The following is a 23,781-nucleotide window of genomic DNA, read 5'->3' on the forward strand; positions in this document are numbered from 1 at the left end:
GTAACACATTTGCTTTTTCCATAGATCTCATATGCTAGTGCTCAAATTGAGTTTTATTATATGCCAAAATCTGCCCCAGGGGCACAATGACAGGCAGTTGCCATTAGAGCCAGTGGCAGCCTGCACATGTGATTGGGTGTGGCATTGGCCTTGTTTTCTACTTGCGGAGAAGATGCCAAGTGTGATATTAGCATTAGAGTAAAAACTGCCTCCACCAGTCATATTGGGGCTAATCTGGCAAGGTCCTGGGTTTGGGGTAGATTTATCTGGACTTGGGAATAGGCTGTGTGTCTACTAATGTGGTGCTGTTGGTAGTGTTCCGGCTATTGGGAAGGACAGCCAAGATCAGCTGATTTATATAGAACACGTGTGCTGCCCTCTTCTGGGCAATAACGGGAACTTTCAGGCATTTTTAAACTGCTAATTTTTTATCAGTCTGTAGCCAGTTGGACAATATGGCCAGCAGGTGGCAATGTGGTTTTAAAATGGCTAATATCTTGAAAACTAAAATGAATAATTTGCCAAAGATATTTAAATGACATTGCAAACCTGTAATTATACTGTGATGATCATGAGAGTTGCCCCTCATATTACACTAATTTTGTTTTTCTCAATAGGATTCTCAGGCCTTTCTGTTTCCTCTCTAAAGCTTGCTTATTTATTAATGGAGAGATGTTTTTAACCTCCATTTAGGGTTGCCACCTTTCATTAGGAAAAATACCAGCCAGGGGATTGGAGGAGGTGGAGGTGGGATGGGCAGGGGTGGAGTTAGTATACAAAATGGGTGGGGTTATGACACAACGGGCGTAAAAGGGGTGGGGCGATGATGTTGAAGGGGCAGTGCGGGACAGAACAGGCACCTGTGAGCAGGAATTGGGGGCAGAAATGCAGGTGAATACATTTAACACATACATTGCTGGTAAATGTGTAATGCCGGCCCTGGCCTGTTACAGTACCAGTAGCCAGGTGGCAACCCTACCTCCACTATATGCAGGTTTCTCCTGGAACCTTTATAGTAAATGGCAATTCTACCTGTTGAAATGGTAAAATATCCTGTATTTACAGTGTACAGAGCTAGTTCTTTATTTATTGTATAAATTGCAAGTATGTGTGTATGATAAAGTGCATGTATAATGTGTATCTGCTCTGTATATATTGAATATAAATGCTGGTAGACACTGGGATTTTAGCTTTACTTTCCCTTTGAGCTGTGTAAGCCCATTGGACGATGCTTATGTGTCCATGAAAGTCCCTTTCCCTTACCCAACCCTATTTGACTTTATCAAGGGAACCTACTAACATTGGCGTTGCTTATCTAGAAAAAAAGGGCAGGAAATTGGGTATAATGTAATAAAAGAGGGGAATTTTTCTTTTGGCCTAGTAACCCATAGCAACCAATCAGCAAGTAGCGTGTACCGGTCACACTGTGGTTTATAACACACGTACTATTTTACTAAACAAAATGGCTACAGACAATCAACCCTAGACAATGCACAATACTACAGTGAATAAAACAGTTATAACACTTATTATTTAGCTTCGTTGAGGTGATGAAGTTCAACAGAGGTTTCCTGAAGAGCTGCAGTCTTTTCGCGACGTTAGAATCCCTTGGGCCTTTGGTCAAAATGGCCAACTTCAATGGGTGATTACGTGTCCAGGCACCCTCAGGGTCCTAGAGGAGATCCTCATGAACCATCCCCTGCAAGCTCATTCCTTTGGAACTCTGAACCAATCAAACATCATAACCTAAGCAAGCCAAGTCCACCTCTAACATAGGGGCCTATCAGATGATCCCTCCCATATTCCTGTATAATAATCTAGAGTAAACTCCCCCATTATTTTCATCACACTACACCCTTCAGGCATCAAGTTCATATCTGTATATATTGCAAATGTGCCTGAATTAACAAATGGGGGTAATATAAAAGTTTTCCCATCAGTATTAGAAACCAAGGTGTAATTGGTCTCTGTTTTATGCTGTTAATGTTAAATATTTGCTGTGAACACACAGGCCATTGCCTTGTGATAGACGGACATTTGTTACGTGCTGCGGTATCGCTGTGCTCACAAGATACTGGGCCATCTCAGTTCTATCAGACTTAGGTCCTGCAGTTGAATAGAAGTGCCTATATACCCGGCGGGTATTCAGCCCACAAGCAGGAAAAAGAGACAACGAGAAGGGCAAATATCAATAGGTTCTTTAGGCACCGCTCATTGAGGTTTCCTTATTGAAGGAATGGGTCTGTGTCCTTTCTAGGGTTGCTGTTCCTTTATGGTTACTAAGGATGTATCCTGGGCCATTTGAGGCCTCAATGAGTAATGTTATTAAGTAATATATAGAGCAATTCTGTGGAAATGTTTATAAATAAGGGGGGGCAGGGGGATAAATCACTCATTTCTGTATGTGTGCCTTGTACATATGGTTTGCATGTCTGCAGTCTGTATATTTTTCTATTATAAATAAACATTAAAAATCACTCTCTCTGAGTATATTATTGTATTATTTCCTTTTACTTTCCCTTCCTCCCACCCAGCACTCCCTGCCTATGTATCCTGCAGAGCAGCAAGTTTCCCATAGAATTGTGGGATATTGGGGCTGAGCTGCCTTTGGCTTTGGCATTAATTGGCCAAAAGAAGAACTATGCTCCAGCTGATGACCTGATTGGCTGATTTCCTATTGTATACTGTCATAGGAAAACATGTTTTTTTTCCCAAAACCCATCAGTTTGTAGGGACCCATAGGGTTAAATGGTCCCTATGGCTTTAAATCCCTACAGGTTCAGTTCCCTTAGTTGCTGGGCAGAAGGGAATGTATCTAAGTGAGTTCATTAACATGTGTGCTATTGGTTAGAAGGTATAGTGACCACATCCTGCCTGACTTTGGTATAGTGTTGGGAGAGGAGTGGCACCTTCCTGTTGTTTGCTTCCACCTTAGGGACAAGGTGGATGTGTGCTGAGAGCCCAGGGCATGGGCCCAGGCCCAGTGAAGTCGGGGAACAGGGCCCCGTGAATGAGGCATTAGATAGTGGCAGGTGTAGCTCCCTTTATAGTACACTCTAGGAGTGTAAGGCAGTTAGGGCTGAGCTAGAATGAGCAGCATGAGCTCCTGCATAGGATTTGCAGTTTTTCTGGAGATATCTCTCCCAGGCCACATTGCCTGTAGTGTAGGGATCCCAGTGAATAGGGAATCAGGATAGAGAATTCCCTGAGGGATCCACTACAGGGTGTGTCGCAGAGGTGAAGGGAGATTCCTGCCAGTCTGCCCGCAGGAGAGTGTTAGTCTGAATATACACTCGGTATGTGTTGCATGTACCACTGGCCTCTGAAGCTGTATTGTAAGTAAACCCTGTGGATGTTCAATAAACACTTATTATTTTGTTATTTGCAAGAACCTCTGGCGCCCTCTGGTTTCATTTTTCTGCATAGCAGCAAGAGAGGTGTAGTTGCACAACACCCTCACCTTCCTCTTCCACTTAGCGAAGGCCCATTCTGGGAAAGCAGCTATTGAGCTGAAATAGAGGTTACAAGTTAATAGAGCTTCTCCAGCAGAATCCTGCATTGTAATCTGTTTTCATAAACACAGATTTTTTATATTTAATTTTGAAATGTAACATGGGGCTAGCCACATTCTTCATTTCCCAGGGTGCCACAGCCATGTGACCTGTGCTCTGATAAACTTCAGTCTCACTTTACTGCTGTGCTGCAAGTTGGAGTGATATCCCAAAGGGTTAATCTTCCCTACTGCTCAGGAAGACCCTGTGCCCTGTATGAGGAAAGAATCTCCCATTCGCCCAGGATCCCCCGACCAGTTCCAGACCATACACCGGGGGGGGGGGGGGAGAGAAGTTGGGGAGCAATAAGGGTAACTAATTAAATTAGCAGATTCTTGTTTATTTTATATTTATTGTATTTTTTTTTACATATGCATTATTGTGTAAACACTTTAGCATTTCTAAAGGGGAAATCCACCCAAATACTGTTTGTTCACAGTGAAAGAAAAATTAAACATCTAACCCTTTAGACATTTTCTTTTATTACTGTGTTATTTGGCAACTAAACACGACTCCTTAGACATTTTTATTACATTATACATGTGTGTACACACGGCGAGTGAGAAGCATAACTGGCAAACAGAAAGCTGATATACAGTGGAAGAAATAATTATTTGACCCCTCACTGATTTTGTAAGTTTGTCCAATGACAAAGAAATGAAAAGTCTCAGAACAGTATCATTTCAATGGTAGGTTTATTTTAACAGTGGCAGATAGCACATCAAAAGGAAAATCGAAAAAACAACTTTAAATAAAAGATAGCAACTGATTTGCATTTCATTGAGTGAAATAAGTTTTTGAACCCCTACCAACCATTAAGAGTTCTGGCTCCCACAGAGTGGTTAGACACTTCTACTCAATTAGTCAACCTCATTAAGGACACCTGTCTTAACTAGTCACCTGTATAAAAGACACCTGTCCACAGAATCAATCAATCAAGCAGACTCCAAACTCTCCAACATGGGAAAGACCAAAGAGCTGTCCAAGGATGTCAGAGACAAAATTGTAGACCTGCACAAGGCTGGAATGGGCTACAAAACCATTAGCAAGAAGCTGGGAGAGAAGGTGACAACTGTTGGTGCGATTGTTCGAAAATGGAAGGAGCACAAAATGACCATCAATCGACCTCGCTCTGGGGCTCCACGCAAGATCTCACCTCGTGGGGTGTCAATGATTCTGAGAAAGGTGAAAAAGCATCCTAGAACTACACGGGAGGAGTTAGTTACTGACCTCAAATTAGCAGGGACCACAGTCACCAAGAAAACCATTGGAAACACATTACACCGCAATGGATTAAAATCCTGCAGGGCTCGCAAGGTCCCCCTGCTCAAGAAGGCACATGTGCAGGCCCGTCTGAAGTTTGCCAATGAACACCTGAATGATTCTGTGAGTGACTGGGAGAAGGTGCTGTGGTCTGATGAGACCAAAATAGAGCTCTTTGGCATTAACTCAACTCGCTGTGTTTGGAGGAAGAAAAATGCTGCCTATGACCCCCAAAACACCGTCCCCACCGTCAAGCATGGGGGTGGAAACATTTTGCTTTGGGGGTGTTTTTCTGCTAAGGGCACAGGACAACTTATTCGCATTAACGGGAAAATGGACGGAGCCATGTATCGTGAACGACAACCTCCTTTCCTCTGCCAGGAAACTGAAAATGGCTCGTGGATGGGTGTTCCAGCACGACAATGACCCAAAACATACAGCAAAGGCAACAAAGGAGTGGCTCAAGAAGAAGCACATTAAGGTCATGGAGTGGCCTAGTCAGTCTCCGGACCTTAATCCAATAGAAAACCTATGGAGGGAGCTCAAGCTCAGAGTTGCACAGAGACAGCCTCGAAACCTTAGGGATTTAGAGATGATCTGCAAAGAGGAGTGGGACCAACATTCCTCCTAAAATGTGCGCAAACTTGCTCATCAATTACAAGAAACGTTTGACCTCTGTGCTTGCAAACAAGGGTTTTTCCACTAAGTATTAAGTCTTTTTTTGTTAGAGGGTTCAAAAACTTATTTCACTCAATGGAATGCAAATCAGTTGCTATCTTTTATTTAAAGTTATTTTTTCGATTTTCCTTTTGATGTGCTATCTGCCACTGTTAAAATAAACCTACCATTGAAATGATACTGTTCTGAGACTTTTCATTTCTTTGTCATTGGACAAACTTACAAAATCAGTGAGGGGTCAAATAATTATTTCCTCCACTATACACTGTTAGTTCTAACAAATTACACTGTGAGAGGGGTAATGGCATCATCATCATATGATTCACTGGAACCCTAAGCAAATGATATACAATGGGAGGCAGTGGGTACTGGTACCAACACTATATACATCAGAAACAAGATGCAGGGGGCTATAGAGCTGCCGGTGGTATTTATCCAGTAGAAGGTAGAACAGCACTGTGAGTGCATTGATAAGGCAGAGACTTCCCAAAGGTGTCACTGTGTGTCTCTCGCCCCCTGCTGGTTATACAGCGCAATGCCATCAGAAGGAAGGCAGGTATAGTCCCAACTCCCCGCCGCTGCACCCCAAACACGGCCGTTGCTAGGGAGACAAGTACTGACCCCCTTGTTCAACGTGATACAATGAATAGGGTTTGGGCTGAACATTCTCTATGGTGTTTGTTGTTTCTAGAGGCACAATGAGATTGAAACAACTCCCATGTTTACAACTTGCGAGGTAGATAATCAGATTCCCAGTGCAAAGATGACCCCCTGGCGTAATGGAGCGCTGCTTCTCTGCCAGGAAGGAGAGCCGGTGGGCAGATAAGCTGAACATTTGAAAAACAAACTTCACAGTTCCTTTAAAATGTATATACATAGACCCTTCAGTGCCCACTTATCAGGCCATATTAAGGCTTTTACAACTGCGCTAGTAAATAGATATATTTATATTTTATAGGCAGACTTCATGGTCAACTGTATATTTCCTATTGGCATCAGATAGGGCCTTGCTGGCAGCCCTTGTTGCCTGTGTGAGAGTGTGTTCAATATGAAAATAAGGGTTGCTAAGGTGAACTGCACCTAGCAACCACTAGCTGTCACAGCCAGATACAATGAATTGCTGCATTCTACCATACCTCCCAACTGTCCCAATTTTCGCAGGACAGTCCCATTTTTAACAGCTCAGGCTGCAGTCCTGGATTCTTATTGAAAAGTCCCTCATTTCCCTTTGATCTCCTACACTGAACGCCAAAAAAGATACAAAGTTTCTCAAACTTAATTAGATAAGTAGCCTTTGGCAGAGCCCAGAATACTCACCCCCTGCACTGAGATACAACTGTAACTAATAAGCTAAACAGGTCTCTTGGGGGAACTGAGACTCACAGCTTAAAGGGCAATTTCACCTTCATTAGCAAAACTGTAATAACGCATAAACCAAAACTCCAAAACCCCCAGAAATCTGTTCAACCTTTATTTAACCTGCCAAATTTTGTAAAATGGGAGTGGTATATAGGGGGTGTGGTCACACAAAATGGGCGTGGTCAAAACATTTTTGCTGCGCTAAGAGCCACATGTATTTTTGTCCCTCTTTGTGTTTTTCAAATGTTGGTGGGTATGTTCTACTATAACCCCTCAAGTACATTCCCCAAAGCTGATCCTCTCCTATGGGAACAATAGGGTCACAGTGTGGAATTCCCTTTCCTTAGTACAAAGGTAAATGACTGTGCTTTCTGGCCTTCAGCTGGTTATGGAGGGGCCTATCAGAACAAACCGATGATCCCTTCGATATTCATGTTTAATAATCGAGAATAAACTCCATTATTTTCATCATACTACACACGTGTTGCTGCCCTTCAGGCCTCCAGTGAATATCTGTATATATTGCAAATGTGCCTGAATTAACAAATGGGGGCGATATAAAAGTTTTCCCATCAGTATTAGAAACTAAGGTGTAATTGGTCTCTGTTTTATGCTGTTAATGTTAAATATTTGCTGTGAACACATACTTTAACCTATAGGTGCATAGGAAAACACAGCAAAGCACAGGTTTCAGCCAACGGGGGAAGAGATTTTCAAGCGCCCTTGACTTCCTCCTGTCTCTTGCTGTAGTGCAGTGCTGTCCAACTTCTGTTGTACTGAGGGCCGGAATTTTTCCGACCTACGTGGTGGAGGGCCGATAATGGAAGCCAGTTTTGACTACTCCCCTTTTTGAAACCGCACCCACTTGAAACCACACCCATGTTATTACATGACCATACCCGTATTAATGGTTGTAGTACAGCAAAAACCTGCCATACTCTGCCTGCCCTACCCTGCCTGTGTGTGCCATACTCTGCCTTCCCTACCCTGCCTGTGTGCCATACTTGGCTGGTTTGTGCCATACTTGGCCTGTGTGTGCCATACTCTGCCTGCCCTACCCTGCCTGTGTGTGCCATACTCTGCCTTCCCTACCCTGCCTGCATGTGCCACACTTTCACTGTGTTTGCCATTCTTGGCTGGTTTGTGCCATACTTGGCCTGTGTGTGCCATACTCTGCCTTCCCTACCCTGCCTGTGTGTGCGCCATACTCTGCTTGCCCTATGATGCCTGTGTGTATGGCTCACACAGGCAGCCTACAGTGACACAATGCTGGCACTGCTCCTACAGTCTGCACAATAACTATATATTAAAAAACTTTTTAATTGCAGTACCACCTCAGTATATGTTCCTTTTGTAGTGTGCAGGGATTATTTGTGGGTTTCTACTCCTCCTGTGGTGTGAACAGGGGAACAATGGGGGGTGATTACAGCCTGAGCCTGAGGTGTGAACACTGCAGGGGGTGAACAATGCAGAGATTAAAAGGTGTGAACAACACAGGGTATTACATATTTAAACAATACAGCCTGATTACAGCCTGAATCTGAGGTGAGAACCATGAAGGGGGGGCAGTTAATCACAGTACTGATACCATTTAAAGCTTACTCAAAGGTAAGCCATCAAAGCAGCCAGACAGGTGGGGGGCCACACAGAGGGGGGTCGCCAGTTGGACAGCACTGCTGTAGTGGATTGCCAGGAAGTGCGCAGCGCAAATGGGATATGGCTCCTCTCAGTACAGGCAATAAGAGATAAGATAAGGCATCTCTGGTAGCTCTTAACTTTGTGAGATATTTCTTAAGATATTTCTTAAGATGGAAGTCTGCCATACAGAGAGTGGTGCTATAATGACAATGAATATAAGCCTGCAGGGAGTGTATCCATTCATATAGCGACTGGGCAGGCTGCACTGGTCTCCAGTCTGGGAATAGCCGCCCCAGTATCAAAGTGAGTTATTCAGTCCCAGTGTCTTGTTATAACCTTCAGTGGTTGTTACATTGTGTCTTCATTGGAGTCATCTCCTCTTCTTGCCATTTCTCTTGTTTTGGTTTAAATAAGTCGTGAAAGCCTCTTCTGTTTTTTTTCCATAGTATCAAACATACTATGGCTATTATAATTATAATAAGCAACAAAAACCCCACGACACAAAGGATGATTACAAGCGTATAATCTGCAGGAGGAAAAAATGATATAAGTATAAAAAACAATAACTAAAAATCTTCTAGGGTATTACACACTGCTGATAATAGCCTCTGGGAAGGGACTGGGGCTGTGGGATAGCAGGTATAGTAGGGAGAGATGGTGCCTATAGTAGCAGTGGGGGGATAATAGCCTCTGGGAAGGGACTGGGGCTGTGGGATAGCAGGTATAGTAGGGAGAGATGGTGCCTATAGTAGCAGTGGGATAATAGCCTCTGGGAAGGGACTGGGGCTGTGGGATAGCAGGTATAGTAGGGAGAGATGGTGCCTATAGTAGCAGTGGGGGGATAATAGCCTCTGGGAAGGGACTGGGGCTGTGGGATAGCAGGTATAGTAGGGAGAGATGGTGCCTATAGTAGCAGTGGGGGGATAATACCCTCTGGGAAGGGACTGGGGCTGTGGGATAGCAGGTATAGTAGGGAGAGATGGTGCCTATAGTAGCAGTGGGGGGATAATAGCCTCTGGGAAGGGACTGGGGCTGTGGGATAGCAGGTATAGTAGGGAGAGATGGTGCCTATAGTAGCAGTGGGGGGATAATAGCCTCTGGGAAGGGACTGGGGCTGTGGGATAGCAGGTATAGTAGGGAGAGATGGTGCCTATAGTAGCAGTGGGATAATAGCCTCTGGGAAGGGACTGGGGCTGTGGGATAGCAGGTATAGTAGGGAGAGATGGTGCCTATAGTAGCAGTGGGATAATAGCCTCTGGGAAGGGACTGGGGCTGTGGGATAGCAGGTATAGTAGGGAGAGATGGTGCCTATAGTAGCAGTGGGGGGATAATAGCCTCTGGGAAGGGACTGGGGCTGTGGGATAGCAGGTATAGTAGGGAGAGATGGTGCCTATAGTAGCAGTGGGGGGATAATACCCTCTGGGAAGGGACTGGGGCTGTGGGATAGCAGGTATAGTAGGGAGAGATGGTGCCTATAGTAGCAGTGGGGGGATAATAGCCTCTGGGAAGGGACTGGGGCTGTGGGATAGCAGGTATAGTAGGGAGAGATGGTGCCTATAGTAGCAGTGGGGGGATAATAGCCTCTGGGAAGGGACTGGGGCTGTGGGATAGCAGGTATAGTAGGGAGAGATGGTGCCTATAGTAGCAGTGGGGGGGGGATAATAGCCTCTGGGAAGGGACTGGGGCTGTGGGATAGCAGGTATAGTAGGGAGAGATGGTGCCTATATTAGCAGTGGGATAATAGCCTCTGGGAAGGGACTGGGGCTGTGGGATAGCAGGTATAGTAGGGAGAGATGGTGCCTATAGTAGCAGTGGGGGGATAATAGTCTCTGGGAAGGGACTGGGGCTGTGGGATAGCAGGTATAGTAGGGAGAGATGGTGCCTATAGTAGCAGTGGGGGGATAATAGCCTCTGGGAAGGGACTGGGGCTGTGGGATAGCAGGTATAGTAGGGAGAGATGGTGCCTATAGTAGCAGTGGGGGGATAATAGCCTCTGGGAAGGGACTGGGGCTGTGGGATAGCAGGTATAGTAGGGAGAGATGGTGCCTATAGTAGCAGTGGGGGGATAATAGCCTCTGGGAAGGGACTGGGGCTGTGGGATAGCAGGTATAGTAGGGAGAGATGGTGCCTATAGTAGCAGTGGGGGGATAATAGCCTCTGGGAAGGGACTGGGGCTGTGGGATAGCAGGTATAGTAGGGAGAGATGGTGCCTATAGTAGCAGTGGGGGGATAATAGCCTCTGGGAAGGGACTGGGGCTGTGGGATAGCAGGTATAGTAGGGAGAGATGGTGCCTATAGTAGCAGTGGGGGGATAATAGCCTCTGGGAAGGGACTGGGGCTGTGGGATAGCAGGTATAGTAGGGAGAGATGGTGCCTATAGTAACAAACACTAAAGATACCTTTAAAGCAATACGAGTGAGTAGTTTGTCCCTAATTTGAATCAGGTAAGACATACATGCAAATGGGGCAATTAAAGTGCTATCCCTGCTTATTACATTCCCTATGAATGTCAGTGTTTTTCTCCAACTGATGATTTCAAAATATAAACCTATAAAACTAGCAGTGCTTACCTGTAACTGTAATCACCAGGGCTACTGAGCTTCCTCCATGTTGGTTTACAGCGTGACAAGTGTAGGTGCCGCTATGAGAAGTCGAGGTTTCCGGGATAAAGATCACACTGTTATTATTCATGTAAACCACACTGGCGCCATTAGGAATCTCCCAACGATACTCAGGTTGAGGGAGACCGTCAGCCCAACATGTTACATTGAGTGCCCCACCCTTAGGGATAGTGGCTGTTGGTACGGCTGTAATGTTAGGAGTCGCTGGAGGATCTGGAAGGAATAAAGGAAGGACTATGAGCACAATACCCTTATACAGTAGCACAGTAGCTAAGGATGAAAAAAGACTTTCATACCTGTAGTATCTGAAACTTTAATTCAGAGCCCTGGTCTGGCATTTCAGCATCCAAATCATTACCTGGGGTATTATTTAAGGAAGTATATACAATAATGCTTCAGCGCTGCCTATGGCACAAGTCCCATTAATCCTACTGGCTGGCAATTTATGCTTTGCATATAAATAAACAGAGCTGCCATAGAGGGGGGCGATAAAAGGGCAGTCATATTTGCTCTATAGGTGAGTTTTTTTTTTTGTTTGTTTTTTAAATTGATGCCCTATTTCACTTTGTTAGAAGGACTCCACATCCGGGGGGCTAGGGCAGATAAAGAGTTAATGGCCTGTGTCAGGAATATTAAAACCTGCGGGGCTGTGCACCAAGGGGAACCACTGCAACAGCGCAGAACCCCAGGGTCGGGGAAGCAGATACTTAACAAGAAACCTATTGGGGGAAAAAACCAAGGCCAAATAGTTATTTTCTGGAAAGGAACAACAGGGAACATCCCCTAATAGAATAATTTATATTGTGCTGTTCAAAATCTTTTGTCCATTTAATGGTTTCAACTACAACTTCACAATGAAAACAGCAATAGAAACAGACAGACATAAGACAGACAGATATCCCCTTCCCCTACACATGGAATGTATAACGGCAACTTACATTGCACTTCCACCATTACAGACTTGCTTTGGACTCCATGCTCGTTAGTAGCCTGGCACTCATATTGCCCGGAGTGTGTTCTGTTTATATCAAATGTTCGATCAGTTGGAAGGTTCCAGCTATCTCTCCTACATGTGACTGTGGGAGGGGGGTTCCCATCAGCCTGGCATTTAAAGGGACCGTTATTCCCTTCTCTTAGGGCAAAGTGGCCTGGGCACTGATCATCCTGGAACTGTGGGGAATCTGGAACAAACACAGAACTGGTTAGTTTGCTTCATATCAATCTGTGGGCAGTTAGTAATGGGTGCTGAGCATTAACCCATGAAACCTGCCAGCATCACTTCATCACCTCGCTCCGCAGTATGGCTGCAGCTAAGGGCAAGTCACCACCTGTGCCATTTTCAGCTCTTCGGACTGGCAGCAAAGTTCTGGGACTGTCCCTGCAATTTACCTTAACTGTTACCTCTCGGACCCTGCCAGAGCATCCGTGGGGCAGGCAATTACCATTAAAGTCAATAAAGCGGCAATCACCAGTTGTCAGCCCTGCCCCGACCCCTTTATAAGCATTACCACTAGGGTCAGTGACCATAGCAACTATACAGCAGTTTGAATTTCAGACTGAATTCAATAGGGGAAGACTAAAAAAGTAGCTTAATCTAACGGGAAATTTGCCTATAAATTTTTAGTACTTTGGCTCAGGCATGGATGAACAGTTTAACCTCCAAGCCTGTAAATGGCAGAAAAGGGTAAATAATTCTAAAATGAAAAATGAAGACCAATTGCAATTTTCTGTCCTTAAGGGCAATGGCAGACAGTTTGAATCATGGCATTTTGGCACCCTTAGGCTCATTACAAACGCAGTGGTTTGTGCAAAGTGTACTTTTCAGACACAGAGCACCATTTTTTTAACCCACAATGCAGCATTCTCCATAGAATTCCAGTGGCCTCTCGTTTAGTTGCGTTCATGGCAGTTGAAGCCAAAGCACCAATATGGAGGCAAACACAGAACCTGATGATAAAGCCCACAATTTCCTCATGAGTGAATCAGAATGGCGTTACTTCTGGCCGGCGTCATTAATTAGCACTAGCCTTCCTTCTGCCTGACATGAACCAACAGCGCTAGTGGAACGATACAAACTACCGCCGCGTCCAGAATGGAGCAAATTCCAGGGGTCCCTTACAAAACTCTCCAATTCACCAACCATTTACTGTATTTCAATGGCTACTAGCGCATTTTTGAGTGACAGTTGTACATGAACCTCTCAGCAACTGGCACAGAAATGAATGGGGCAAGTAGGCACTTTCTATGCAGATGTCGGTTCCCCTAAATAAGATGTTGGGGTAACAAGAGTGGGTACTCACAGTGCACGGTGAGGCTTTTCTCTCTCCTTACAGTTATGTCTGTATTATCTTTAATGAAAGCTTCACAGGAGACAAGTGACTGGGGGGATCTTCTATTCACAGGGACATTACAGTCCATGGCTGGGTCTTTACAGATTTCTTCCCCGTTCAACCTGATGGTTACGCCGTATGGATCGGAGTTATTATTATTTAACAAGCAGGAGGCTGTTATGGAGTCACCCAAAAGGACTGAATCATTCGAGACAGTGAAGCTGATATCTGGCAATTCTGAAATAAGAAATAAGAAGCAAAAGCAGTTTATATTATGGATTCAGGCTTACTCACTGTATGTGTCTTAGCACAGAATTATGTGAAGAAGTAGATGTTACACCCAGGGGATTCAGTGCTTCCCTAACTGTAACAGTTGGTCCCTCTAGGCCTCAGCTTTATCATTATGGGGTGGCCAATAGGGGCCTCTAGCTTGGGCCTTACCACTTAGAGGACAGTTGGGTGCCCCACACCAATGGTGCAGGGACTGGTGGTTCTGTGCCCGGGGGAAGGTGGGTGCCACCAGCTGAAAAGGGACCAACAAGTAGACTCAAGCATCTAGAGAGCTCGGTGGGTTTTGAGATATAACTCTGGCCTATATTGCCAGGTATTGCTGATTACTAAAACATAAGCCTCAATATGGTTTTATTTACACATACAAACATTAACAAACTATGTAGATTGTCAGTACCAATGGCTATTCAATTAGTAAAATAACATAAAAACAAATAAAAAAAACAATTTTTTGGGTGGAGCTTTCATTTAATTATAGGCCTCTCTTGTGCCTGACTATGGACAATACAATGTTTAAGGGGCAATAGAAAAATAATAATACAAAATCATTAGGCATTACAGTCAGATAACTGACTGTTTCTTTTTAGGCTTTTGTTCATCTTTAAAGGAAAACTATACCCCCAAACAATGAAGGTCTCTATAGAAATTTGTAAAATCTCCCTTCACAGTGCACACAAACAAGCCAAGGCACACATACATGCTAGGCCCCATCAGCCAATGAATGGGCAGAGTTCTGCCTTTTGCTCCCACACTACTTCCTGTTACAGTTAGAGCTGCATTACTTCCTGTCAGCTGATCCCTGAGAGAGCACACAGCCCATCCCTAAATGGCGACTCAAGGGGAAAGATGACAAAAGGGCAATATTTACTGTATTTATTCTAGGGGTATAGTTTTCCTTCAAACCCAAATTTGAAGAAATGCATACATATAAATATAATAACATAAACCCAAACAAAATGGCCGGTGTCTTACCATAAATGTGAATATCAGTGGAGGCTTCGGAGGACAGACTGACAAGCTCAGCTTTGCAAAGAAGCCGGTAAGTCCCTAATAAAGTGTCAGGAGGAATTCCAGCAGATCCTAACACGCTGCCATCAGCCATCTTGGTTTTATTCATGCTGAGGGTTATAGTGTTAAAGATCATTGTCAGGTTCAGGTGTTCAGGGGGAAAGGCATTGGAGACTTTACATGTGGCCATTTGCCCGGTGCCAATCTCAATCCACTGATTAACTTCAAGCTTTGGTTTGTCTGGCAGAGCTGAAAGAAATCAGGTGAGTGTATTATAGGCGGATACAGTATCGCACAGCCCTGTACAGCCAGGCCCTGTCTGTTGTCTAAAATAATCAACGCATCTATTTATATTACGTTTTTTTTACTACTTATCTTTCTATCCAGATCCTCTCCTGATTGTATTCTAGACCCAGACACTTATACAGGCAGAGAAAGAAACCTGATCAATTAATTCATTAGTCTCTTAAAATAAATGACCCGTTTCCCAGCCTCAGGGAACCAATCATGACCTTGTTAAAGAAAAGAAAATAATAAATGAACCCTGTATGTTAGAATAGCCCCAGACACTTGCCCTACTCTGTTTCAATCACTAGGGGGCACTGTCAGACAACATTATATTTTCTCAGCAAAAGGGACCTATACCAGCTGAGGTTGTTAAAAATGACATTCTGACCCAGAACAGAATATTACTTCCAGGGACCCCCAGGCTGACTGCTTTGGATCAAGCCTTCAAAGTGGGAAACACCTCAACACTGCCCCAACTGGCGTACTATGATCGTACTCACCAAATGTTCTAACAGTGACATTAGCTGACGGTACTGTTTTGTTCCCAATGACTGTGCCCAGTGCAAGGGTGGCCTGGCAGGAGAAGTCCTCCATGTTGTCACTTCTCTCAGCTGTGATTTGATACGTTACTGGTTCTGTAATGTTGCCGACACGAGAGTCATCCTTAAATGTTTTATTGTAAATCTCTTCTTTTCCTCTCAGAATTGTGACCCTGAGGTTCTGAATAGGTGCCACTCCGTGTACGGTGCAGGTGATAATGTATGATTTCCCTTCTTCCAGCATGTCCTCCATGTCTAACGTCACCAAACGGGGAATCTCTGCAATGATATCAAGAAAAAGTGGAAGAGAGAGATTGAGGCTGTTCCCATGTAACTTAGGCCTTCCATTCTCTCTTCAGGTGAATGTATCTGGGGAGCCTGGTGTCAACAAGGCCTGGTTAGAGTTCTGCCCTAGAGGGGCAATTCTTCTAGTAAAAGTCAGGTTTGCTCAGATTACAGGACTTGGTTTTGTCATAGCTCCTTTTAGTAATGTAAGATAGTCAGGCAAAGCTAGAAAGAGCAGCTTGTGCCCCACCTAGGGATTGATAGCAGGAGGTAGCTCCCTCTTAGGCTCTGTAGTACTGAAGAGGGATTCAGCTAAGATTATTCTCCCTGATCCAGTTCTGCTATAGGTGATCCACACCACTTTGCTAGAAACCCTAAAGGTGAATCATAAAACCTACCAAACCATCTCCACAGGGTGTCACACCGAGCTTGTACCTGACTAAGTAACCATACACCTCATTGGTCTGTAGGGGATCAGAGAACTCTGTGTCCTGTTTTTCTGTCTGTGACATCATCCAGCCCAGTTACAGACTGGAGAGCCCAGTGCACTTCTGGGAAAAGAGGAGGACCCAGGACAGCAGGGTTTATAAAGGACCCCTGCTGCAGCAACAAGCCAGAATCAGATCTGGAGAGCACAAAGAGAGAGTAAAAGTGCTGGGTCTGCTCTGCTTGTTAGAAGCATTGAGCTCCAGCCATATAGAGAGAGAGAGTCCTGCTTAGCTGCTGTTGGATGTCTTTACCTCTGTGTTGGTCCCCTATGAGACCACGCCCACTTTGTGGCCATGCCCCAATTACCATACCCCATTTTTTAAATTCATTTTTAAAATAGTTAAAATAGTGCCCCCAATGGTCAAATACACAGTAGCCCCCCATACACAGTAGCCCCCCATACACAGTGCCCTTCATACACAGTTCCCCCCATACACAGTGCCCCCCATACACAGTAGCCCCCCATACACAGTGCTCTTCATACACAGTTCCCCCCATACACAGTGCCCCCCATACACAGTAGCCCCCCATACACAGTAGCCCCCCATACACAGTGCCCTTCATACACAGTTCCCCCCATACACAGTAGCCCCCCATACACAGTGCCCCCCATACACAGTACCCCCATACACAGTAGCCCCCCATACACAGTAGCCCCCATACACAGTAGCCCCCTATATACAATTCCCCCCATACACAGTGCCCCCATACACAGTAGCCCCCCATACACAGTACCCCCATACACAGTAGCCCCCCATACACAGTAGCCCCCTATATACAATTCCCTCCATACACAGTAGCCCCATACACAGTAGCCCCCCATACACAGTACCCCCATACACAGTAGCCCCCCATACACAGTAGCCCCCTATATACAATTCCCCCCATACACAGTGCCCCCCATACACAGTAGCCCCCCAATTGCACCCATAGAGAGTACCTCCAATAGAAAATTCCCCCCATACACAGTGCCCCCCATAGACGCTGCTTCTTGTGGCTCCTGCTCCTTATGCGGCTCCATCTACGCACAGGGCACAACCTTATAAAAGGGCCTGTCGCCGCCATACAAGGAGCCGAATAAGAAGCAGGAGCCACAAGAAGAGACGGAGCCGGAGCGCTCGGCTGCAGCCAGCGCATCCCGCTGGCCTGGATAGTTTAATGAATGTTCTGCATTTCCGTAATGCGGGACATTCATTGAACAATCCAGGACAGCGGGATGCGCTATAAAAACCGGGACTGTCCCGCGAAAAGAGGGACAGTTGGGGGGTATGGGCCTGTTATGTGGCAGCAACTACCTTATCCAAAGGGAGAGCTACTTTGGGGCAGGTAGCGCTACCTGGGGCGTTAAAAGAGCTCTTGGGAAAGTGTCATATTACCAGGGACTGAACTGAGTAATCTGCAATTGTCCATCCAGAGTTGGGTGTGGGACTGTGGGAGTGTGGCACTTCAACAGATTGTACCAGGGGTTGATATACCACACAAGTTCCCCAAGGAAGGATTACTGATTATAATACATGTTGCTTTATGCAACTTTATCTTTATTTGCTGCAACTGTGTATAATTTATTTTTCCTAGTGGAATTCCCCTGAGGTGTGCTCCTTATTGCCCACTAGGTGGAGGCACTGAGCTGTAAATCCCCGTTCCCCAGAATCTCTCACTTAATGCAAAGAGAGCTCAGGCTACTGGATTGCAAGTAATAAACAGCCAAGAAAAGAGGGTGTGATCCTGTTCTACGGGAGTGTGCCAAGAAAGGGTTACAGGACTGTGAGTACTAACCCTGTGGATGTTAGCATTGTCAGCACAAACACATTTATTTATATTGTACATAGGTGCTTTGCCCACTATTAATGGTTCAGTTTATGCCAGCTTGGAGCCAGATGTATAGAGTAACACTAAGGTAATGACAAAAAATAAGCTTTCATTTTCAAAGTAAAGAAAGAATGGGTGCAAACCAACATGTTGTTTTACATACTTTTCTGAATTTTCTCTAAAATGAAGCGCAGAGACCTGCGGGTGAGATGTTATTTATACAAACTATAGTAATGTTTCTGACACAAACACATCAGTTCTACCAGAGCAGCATAACAGCACATGATATTTAAATGCCTAATAATACCCTCCATTTTTTGATGTTACTGGCAGCAAAATAAGCAATGACAATTATATGAAAATTATATCATGGTAATTGGGAACAAGCTAACACCTACTCGGTAAAACGAGCAACACTACAAAAGGATTGTTTATACTTTCACTGTAGGGATCCAGATTACAATATGGAAGCCTTAAAGGGGTGTTCTTACAGCTTCTCCTGGATTCTCTAGAGCAATGCTGTCCAACAGGCGGCCACATCTGGCCCACCTATTTGGCTGCTGTGACTGCTCACCTTTGTGTAAGTTTTAAATGTTATCAGTACTGAAATTAATGGACCCCCTGCATTGTTCACACCTCAGATTCAGGCTGTAATTCCTTGTATTGTTTACACATTTTAATCCCTGCATTGTTCACCCCCTGCATTGTCCACACCTCTGACTCTGACTCTGACCACATTGTTTATCTGTTCATACCTCAGACAGACTGCCAGCGTTATGTCACTGTATGTACTGCCTGCCCTATGCTGCCTGTGTGTGCCATACTCTGCCTGCCCTATGCTGCCTGTGTGTGCAATACTCTGCCTGCCCTATGGTGCCTGTGTGTGCCATAATCTGCCTGCCCTATGCTGCCTTTGTGTGCCATACTCTGCCTGCCCTATGCTGCCTGTGTGTGACATACTCTACCTGCCCTATGCTGCCTGTGTGTGCCATACTCTACCTGCCCTATGCTGCCTGTGTGTGTGCCATACTCTGCCTGCCCTATGCTGCCTGTGTGTGCCATACTCTGCCTGCCCTATGCTGCCTGTATGTGCCATAATCTGCCTGCCCTATGCTGCCTGTGTGTGCCATACTCTGCCTGCCCTATGCTGCCTGTGTGTGCCATACTCTGCCTGCCCTATGCTGCCTGTGTGTGACATACTCTACCTGCCCTATGCTGCCTGTGTGTGCCATACTCTGCCTGCCCTATGCTGCTAGTGTGTGCCATACTCTGCCTGACCTATGCTGCCTGTGTGACATACTCTTCCTGCCCTATGCTGCCTGTGTGTGCCATACTCTGCCTGACCTCTGCTGCCTGTGTATGCCATACTCTGCCTGACCTATGCTGCCAGTGTGTGCCATACCCTGCCTGTCCTATGCTGCCTGTGTGTGCCATACTCTGCCTGCCCTATGCTGCCTGTGTGAGCCATACTCTGCCTGCCCTATGCTGCCTGTGTGTGCCACACTCTGCCTGCCCAGTGCTGCCTGTGTGTGCCATACTCTGCCTGCCCTATGCTGCCTGTGTGTGCCATACTCTGCCTGCCCTATGCTGCCTTTGTGTGCCATACTCTGCCTGCCCTATGCTGCCTGTGTGTGCCATACTCTGCCTGACCAATGCTGCCTGTGTGTGCCATACTCTGCCTGAACTATGCTGCCAGTGTGTGCCATACCCTGCCTGTCCTATGCTGCCTGTGTGTGCCATACTCTGCCTGACCTCTGCTGCCTGTGTATGCCATACTCTGCCTGACCTATGCTGCCAGTGTGTGCCATACCCTGCCTGTCCTATGCTGCCTGTGTGAGCCATACTCTGCCTGCCCTATGCTGCCTGTGTGTGCCACACTCTGCCTGCCCAGTGCTGCCTGTGTGTGCCATACTCTGCCTGCCCTATGCTGCCTGTGTGTGCAATACTCTGCCTGCCCTATGCTGCCTTTGTGTGCCATACTCTGCCTGCCCTATGCTGCCTGTGTGTGCCATACTCTGCCTGACCAATGCTGCCTGTGTGTGCCATACTCTGCCTGAACTATGCTGCCAGTGTGTGCCATACCCTGCCTGTCCTATGCTGCCTGTGTGTGCCATACTCTGCCTGCCCTATGCTGCCTGTGTGTGCCATACTCTGCTTGCCCTATGCTGCCTGTGTGTGCCATACTCTGCCTGTCCAGTGCTGCCTGTGTGCCATACTCTGCCTGCCCTATGCTGCCTGTGTGTGCCATACTCTGCTTGCCCTATGCTGCCTGTGTGTGCCATACTCTGCCTGCCCAGTGCTGCCTGTGTGTGCCATACTCTGCCTGCCCAGTGCTGCCTGTGTGTGCCATACTCTACCTGCCCTATGCTGTCTGTGTGTGCCATACTCTGCCTGCCCTATGCTGCCTGTGGGAGGTAAAGTTGGCAGGGGTTGTTAGCATTTGGAAATAGTCAATATATGGTCCCTAAGGTGTGTAAATTTTATGCTGGGAGTTGCTGTGCTATCCACAGGGGAGGCATATTTAAGGTTATGTATTAATATGACATAATATAATTCTTTCACATATGAATGAAGGGGGAATCCCTACAGTGAGCACCAACCATTTCAGTTTTTGCTGTGCTACCACTATGTGGGTATGGTCTTAAAAGCCCCCGGGCTGCTGATCTCCCTCCCACTATGCATCTGAAGGTACAGTTACTATATTGTACATGCGCTCTGGGGAGGGGGTTGAGCGGACGGCAGGGGGCCACAGCTAGGGGCCCCTGGAGTGGCAGCCCGGTGGGCCCTGCGCCCCCGAGTCCAATGCTGTATCTGATCACATATAATACTAATCTGTGAGTATTAACCCTGTGGCGCACCTTCAATAAACCCTTTGCAGGAAACTCTGGCAGTCTATGTAGCAATAGAGAGGAGCAGCGGCACTGATTGGCTGTTATGCATTCCTGGAACAGTACTAACATTTTTTGTTGTTATTCAGTAACACAACTGTACAACACACAAAACATACCATAAGGGATTACTGTGACGTAGTTATCAACTGCTTCTCCGCCTGATAGAACAGCGCAGACTATTTCTGATGCTCTCCATTCCTTATCATTAGCTCCAACTTCAACTTCAACAGAAACCCAGCCAGGTCCCTTAATTCTGTTTCTCTTTGTTAATCGTGACTCCCATTCAGCTTTAGTGCAGTTGTGGGTGCAGTTTAACTGAGCCCAGCCTCCAAATGGAGCATATACCTCTGTGTCCCCGACGTTTCCATAGCATGGCTCCTCCGATGCACCTGAATATAAAAAAGATAGAATGGTCATGTGACATAAGTTCTAGACACTTTCCTACCCAATAACCCAGGGACAAAGCATGTTTAATTTAGCAAAAAGCCAGACATACTGTGTGTCCTAATGACAGAGCTTTTTGGATAACGGGTCTCTGTATAATAGATCCGATTAATTAAAAGATTGAACTTACTCATCAGGCACAATATAGACAGAGCTAGGGTTGCCACCTGTCTGGTTTTGGGAAGGGCTGTCTGGGTGAAAACTGCTTGTCCAGATTTCCATATTAGAAAATCCATACAGGACTCTGAGGTTAATTACACAATGGTCAGCCAATCACTGATCACTGGTCCCTCCTCCTAACGTCATTAACCAGCCATTACATTGATACGCCTAGCATACCTACAGCGCAATTACTCCTCCTGTACTGATGCCTATACTGTAACCTGTCATAGCCAGTAGTGCCGGGGTCTATAGACCTGACTGAGAGCTTTCACACAGGGAACGGAGAATTGGGTAATCCTATAATACCATTGGGTAATCCTAAATAGAAAACTGCCATTTTAAGTACTAAGTGCCGCCCCCTGGGATCATAGGATTCACAGTGCACACAAACAAGCCAAGGCACACATACATGCTAGGCCCCATCAGCCAATGAATGGGCAGAGTTCTGCCTTTTGCTCCCACACTACTTCCTGTTACAGTTAGAGCTGCATCACTTCCTGTCAGCTGATCTCTGAGGGAGCACACAGCCCATCACTAAATGGCGGCTCAAGGGAAAGGATATAAAAGGCCAATATTTACTGATATATATATTCCAGTTTGGGGAGATTCTTTAATAGGCCACTTAATATGATATAAACTGTCTGTTGGTTACTTATTCATTCTGGGGGTGTAGTTTCCCTTTACACCTGCAGGGGCGCAGTTGAGTTACTGTCTAAATGAATGGCTGAGCTCTATGTCTATGCGCTATGCTCTCCAATAATCTTTTTTTGTTATGGAATTCTTCTGCTCTAATATATTATTATTCTAACCAAGGTTTCTGTGGTTTTTTGTTTGGGAAACTACTATGTCTTAGTTCCATTCTTTTCCAACCTGTTTTGCGGTACTCCAGTCGTAGAGAAATATATTATAACCCCCATTTTTATGGGGAACAGATAAAAATTGTATGGAATGCAGGATTCAGCCAGCAGGAAGTGGAACAGATGGGCGGGGCTAGTGGGGTTTTGGGGGGAATTTCTCAATAAATCAAATTTTTTAAGCACAATCCTTCTATATCTAGAGGAGTATAATTCTCTGGTACATTCTTAATTTTTATAGGATATATCTCCTTTAAAGAAACAGTAACACCAACACAAGCAACACCAGTGCCATTCAGTATTTCCACAATGAGATCAAGAATTCACCTGGCGTGGCACTTACCTAAACGGCACAGGTTAAATAGTGGATAACAGATAAGCTCTGTAGAACACCATTACATAGTAACATAGTAAGCTGGGTTGAAAAAAGACATACATCCATCACGTTCAACCATAATGCCTATATATAACCTGCCTAACTGCTAGTTGATCCAGAGGAAGGCAAAACCCCCCATCTGAAGCCTCTCTAATTTGCCGCAGAGGGGAAAAAATTCCTTCCTGTCTCCAAGATGGCAATCGGACCAGTCCCTGGATCAACTAGTACTAAGAGCTATCTCCCCTACCCCTGTATTCCCTCACTTGTACTGAGAGCTATCTCCCATAACCCCTGTATTCCCTCACTTGTACTGAGAGCTATCCCCCCTACCCCTGTATTCCCTCACTTGTACTGAGAGCTATCTCCCCTACCCCTGTATTCCCTCACTTGTACTGAGAGCTATCTCCCATAACCCTGTATTCCCTCACTTGTACTGAGAGCTATCCCCCCTACCCCTGTATTCCCTCACTTGTACTGAGAGCTATCTCCCCTACCCCTGTATTCCCTCACTTGTACTGAGAGTTATCTCCCCTACCCCTGTATTCCCTCACTTGTACTGAGAGCTATCTCCCATACCCCTGTATTCCCTCACTTGTACTGAGAGCTATCTCCCCTACCCCTGTATTCCCTCACTTGTACTGAGAGCTATCTCCCATACCCCTGTATTCCCTCACTTGTACTGAGAGCTATCCCCCCTACCCCTGTATTCCCTCACTTGTACTGAGAGCTATCTCCCCTACCCCTGTATTCCCTCACTTGTACTGAGAGCTATCTCCCATACCCCTGTATTCCCTCACTTGTACTGAGAGCTATCTCCCATACCCCTGTATCCCTCACTTGTACTGAGAGCTATCCCCCCTACCCCTGTATTCCCTCACTTGTACTGAGAGAGCTATCCCCCCTAC

At 45.7% G+C, this 23,781-nt stretch overlaps 1 protein-coding gene across 1 annotated transcript; it reads right to left on the reverse strand.

The window, feature by feature from the left end:
- Nucleotides 1-8,616: 8,616 nt before the first annotated feature.
- Nucleotides 8,617-21,214, reverse strand: LOC100494743 (intercellular adhesion molecule 5). Its single transcript, XM_031899382.1, has 7 exons — nt 21,157-21,214; nt 15,528-15,845; nt 14,704-14,988; nt 13,411-13,677; nt 12,049-12,291; nt 11,060-11,323; nt 8,617-9,015 (listed from the first exon to the last, which is right to left on the reverse strand). The coding sequence occupies exons 2-7, from the start codon at nt 15,817-15,819 to the stop codon at nt 8,828-8,830; spliced, it is 1,539 nt and encodes a 512-aa protein (XP_031755242.1). The 5' UTR covers nt 15,820-15,845; nt 21,157-21,214; the 3' UTR covers nt 8,617-8,827.
- Nucleotides 21,215-23,781: the final 2,567 nt, after the last annotated feature.

Source organism: Xenopus tropicalis, chromosome 3 (genome assembly GCF_000004195.4).
Source record: "Xenopus tropicalis strain Nigerian chromosome 3, UCB_Xtro_10.0, whole genome shotgun sequence".
Lineage (NCBI taxonomy): Eukaryota > Metazoa > Chordata > Amphibia > Anura > Pipidae > Xenopus > Xenopus tropicalis.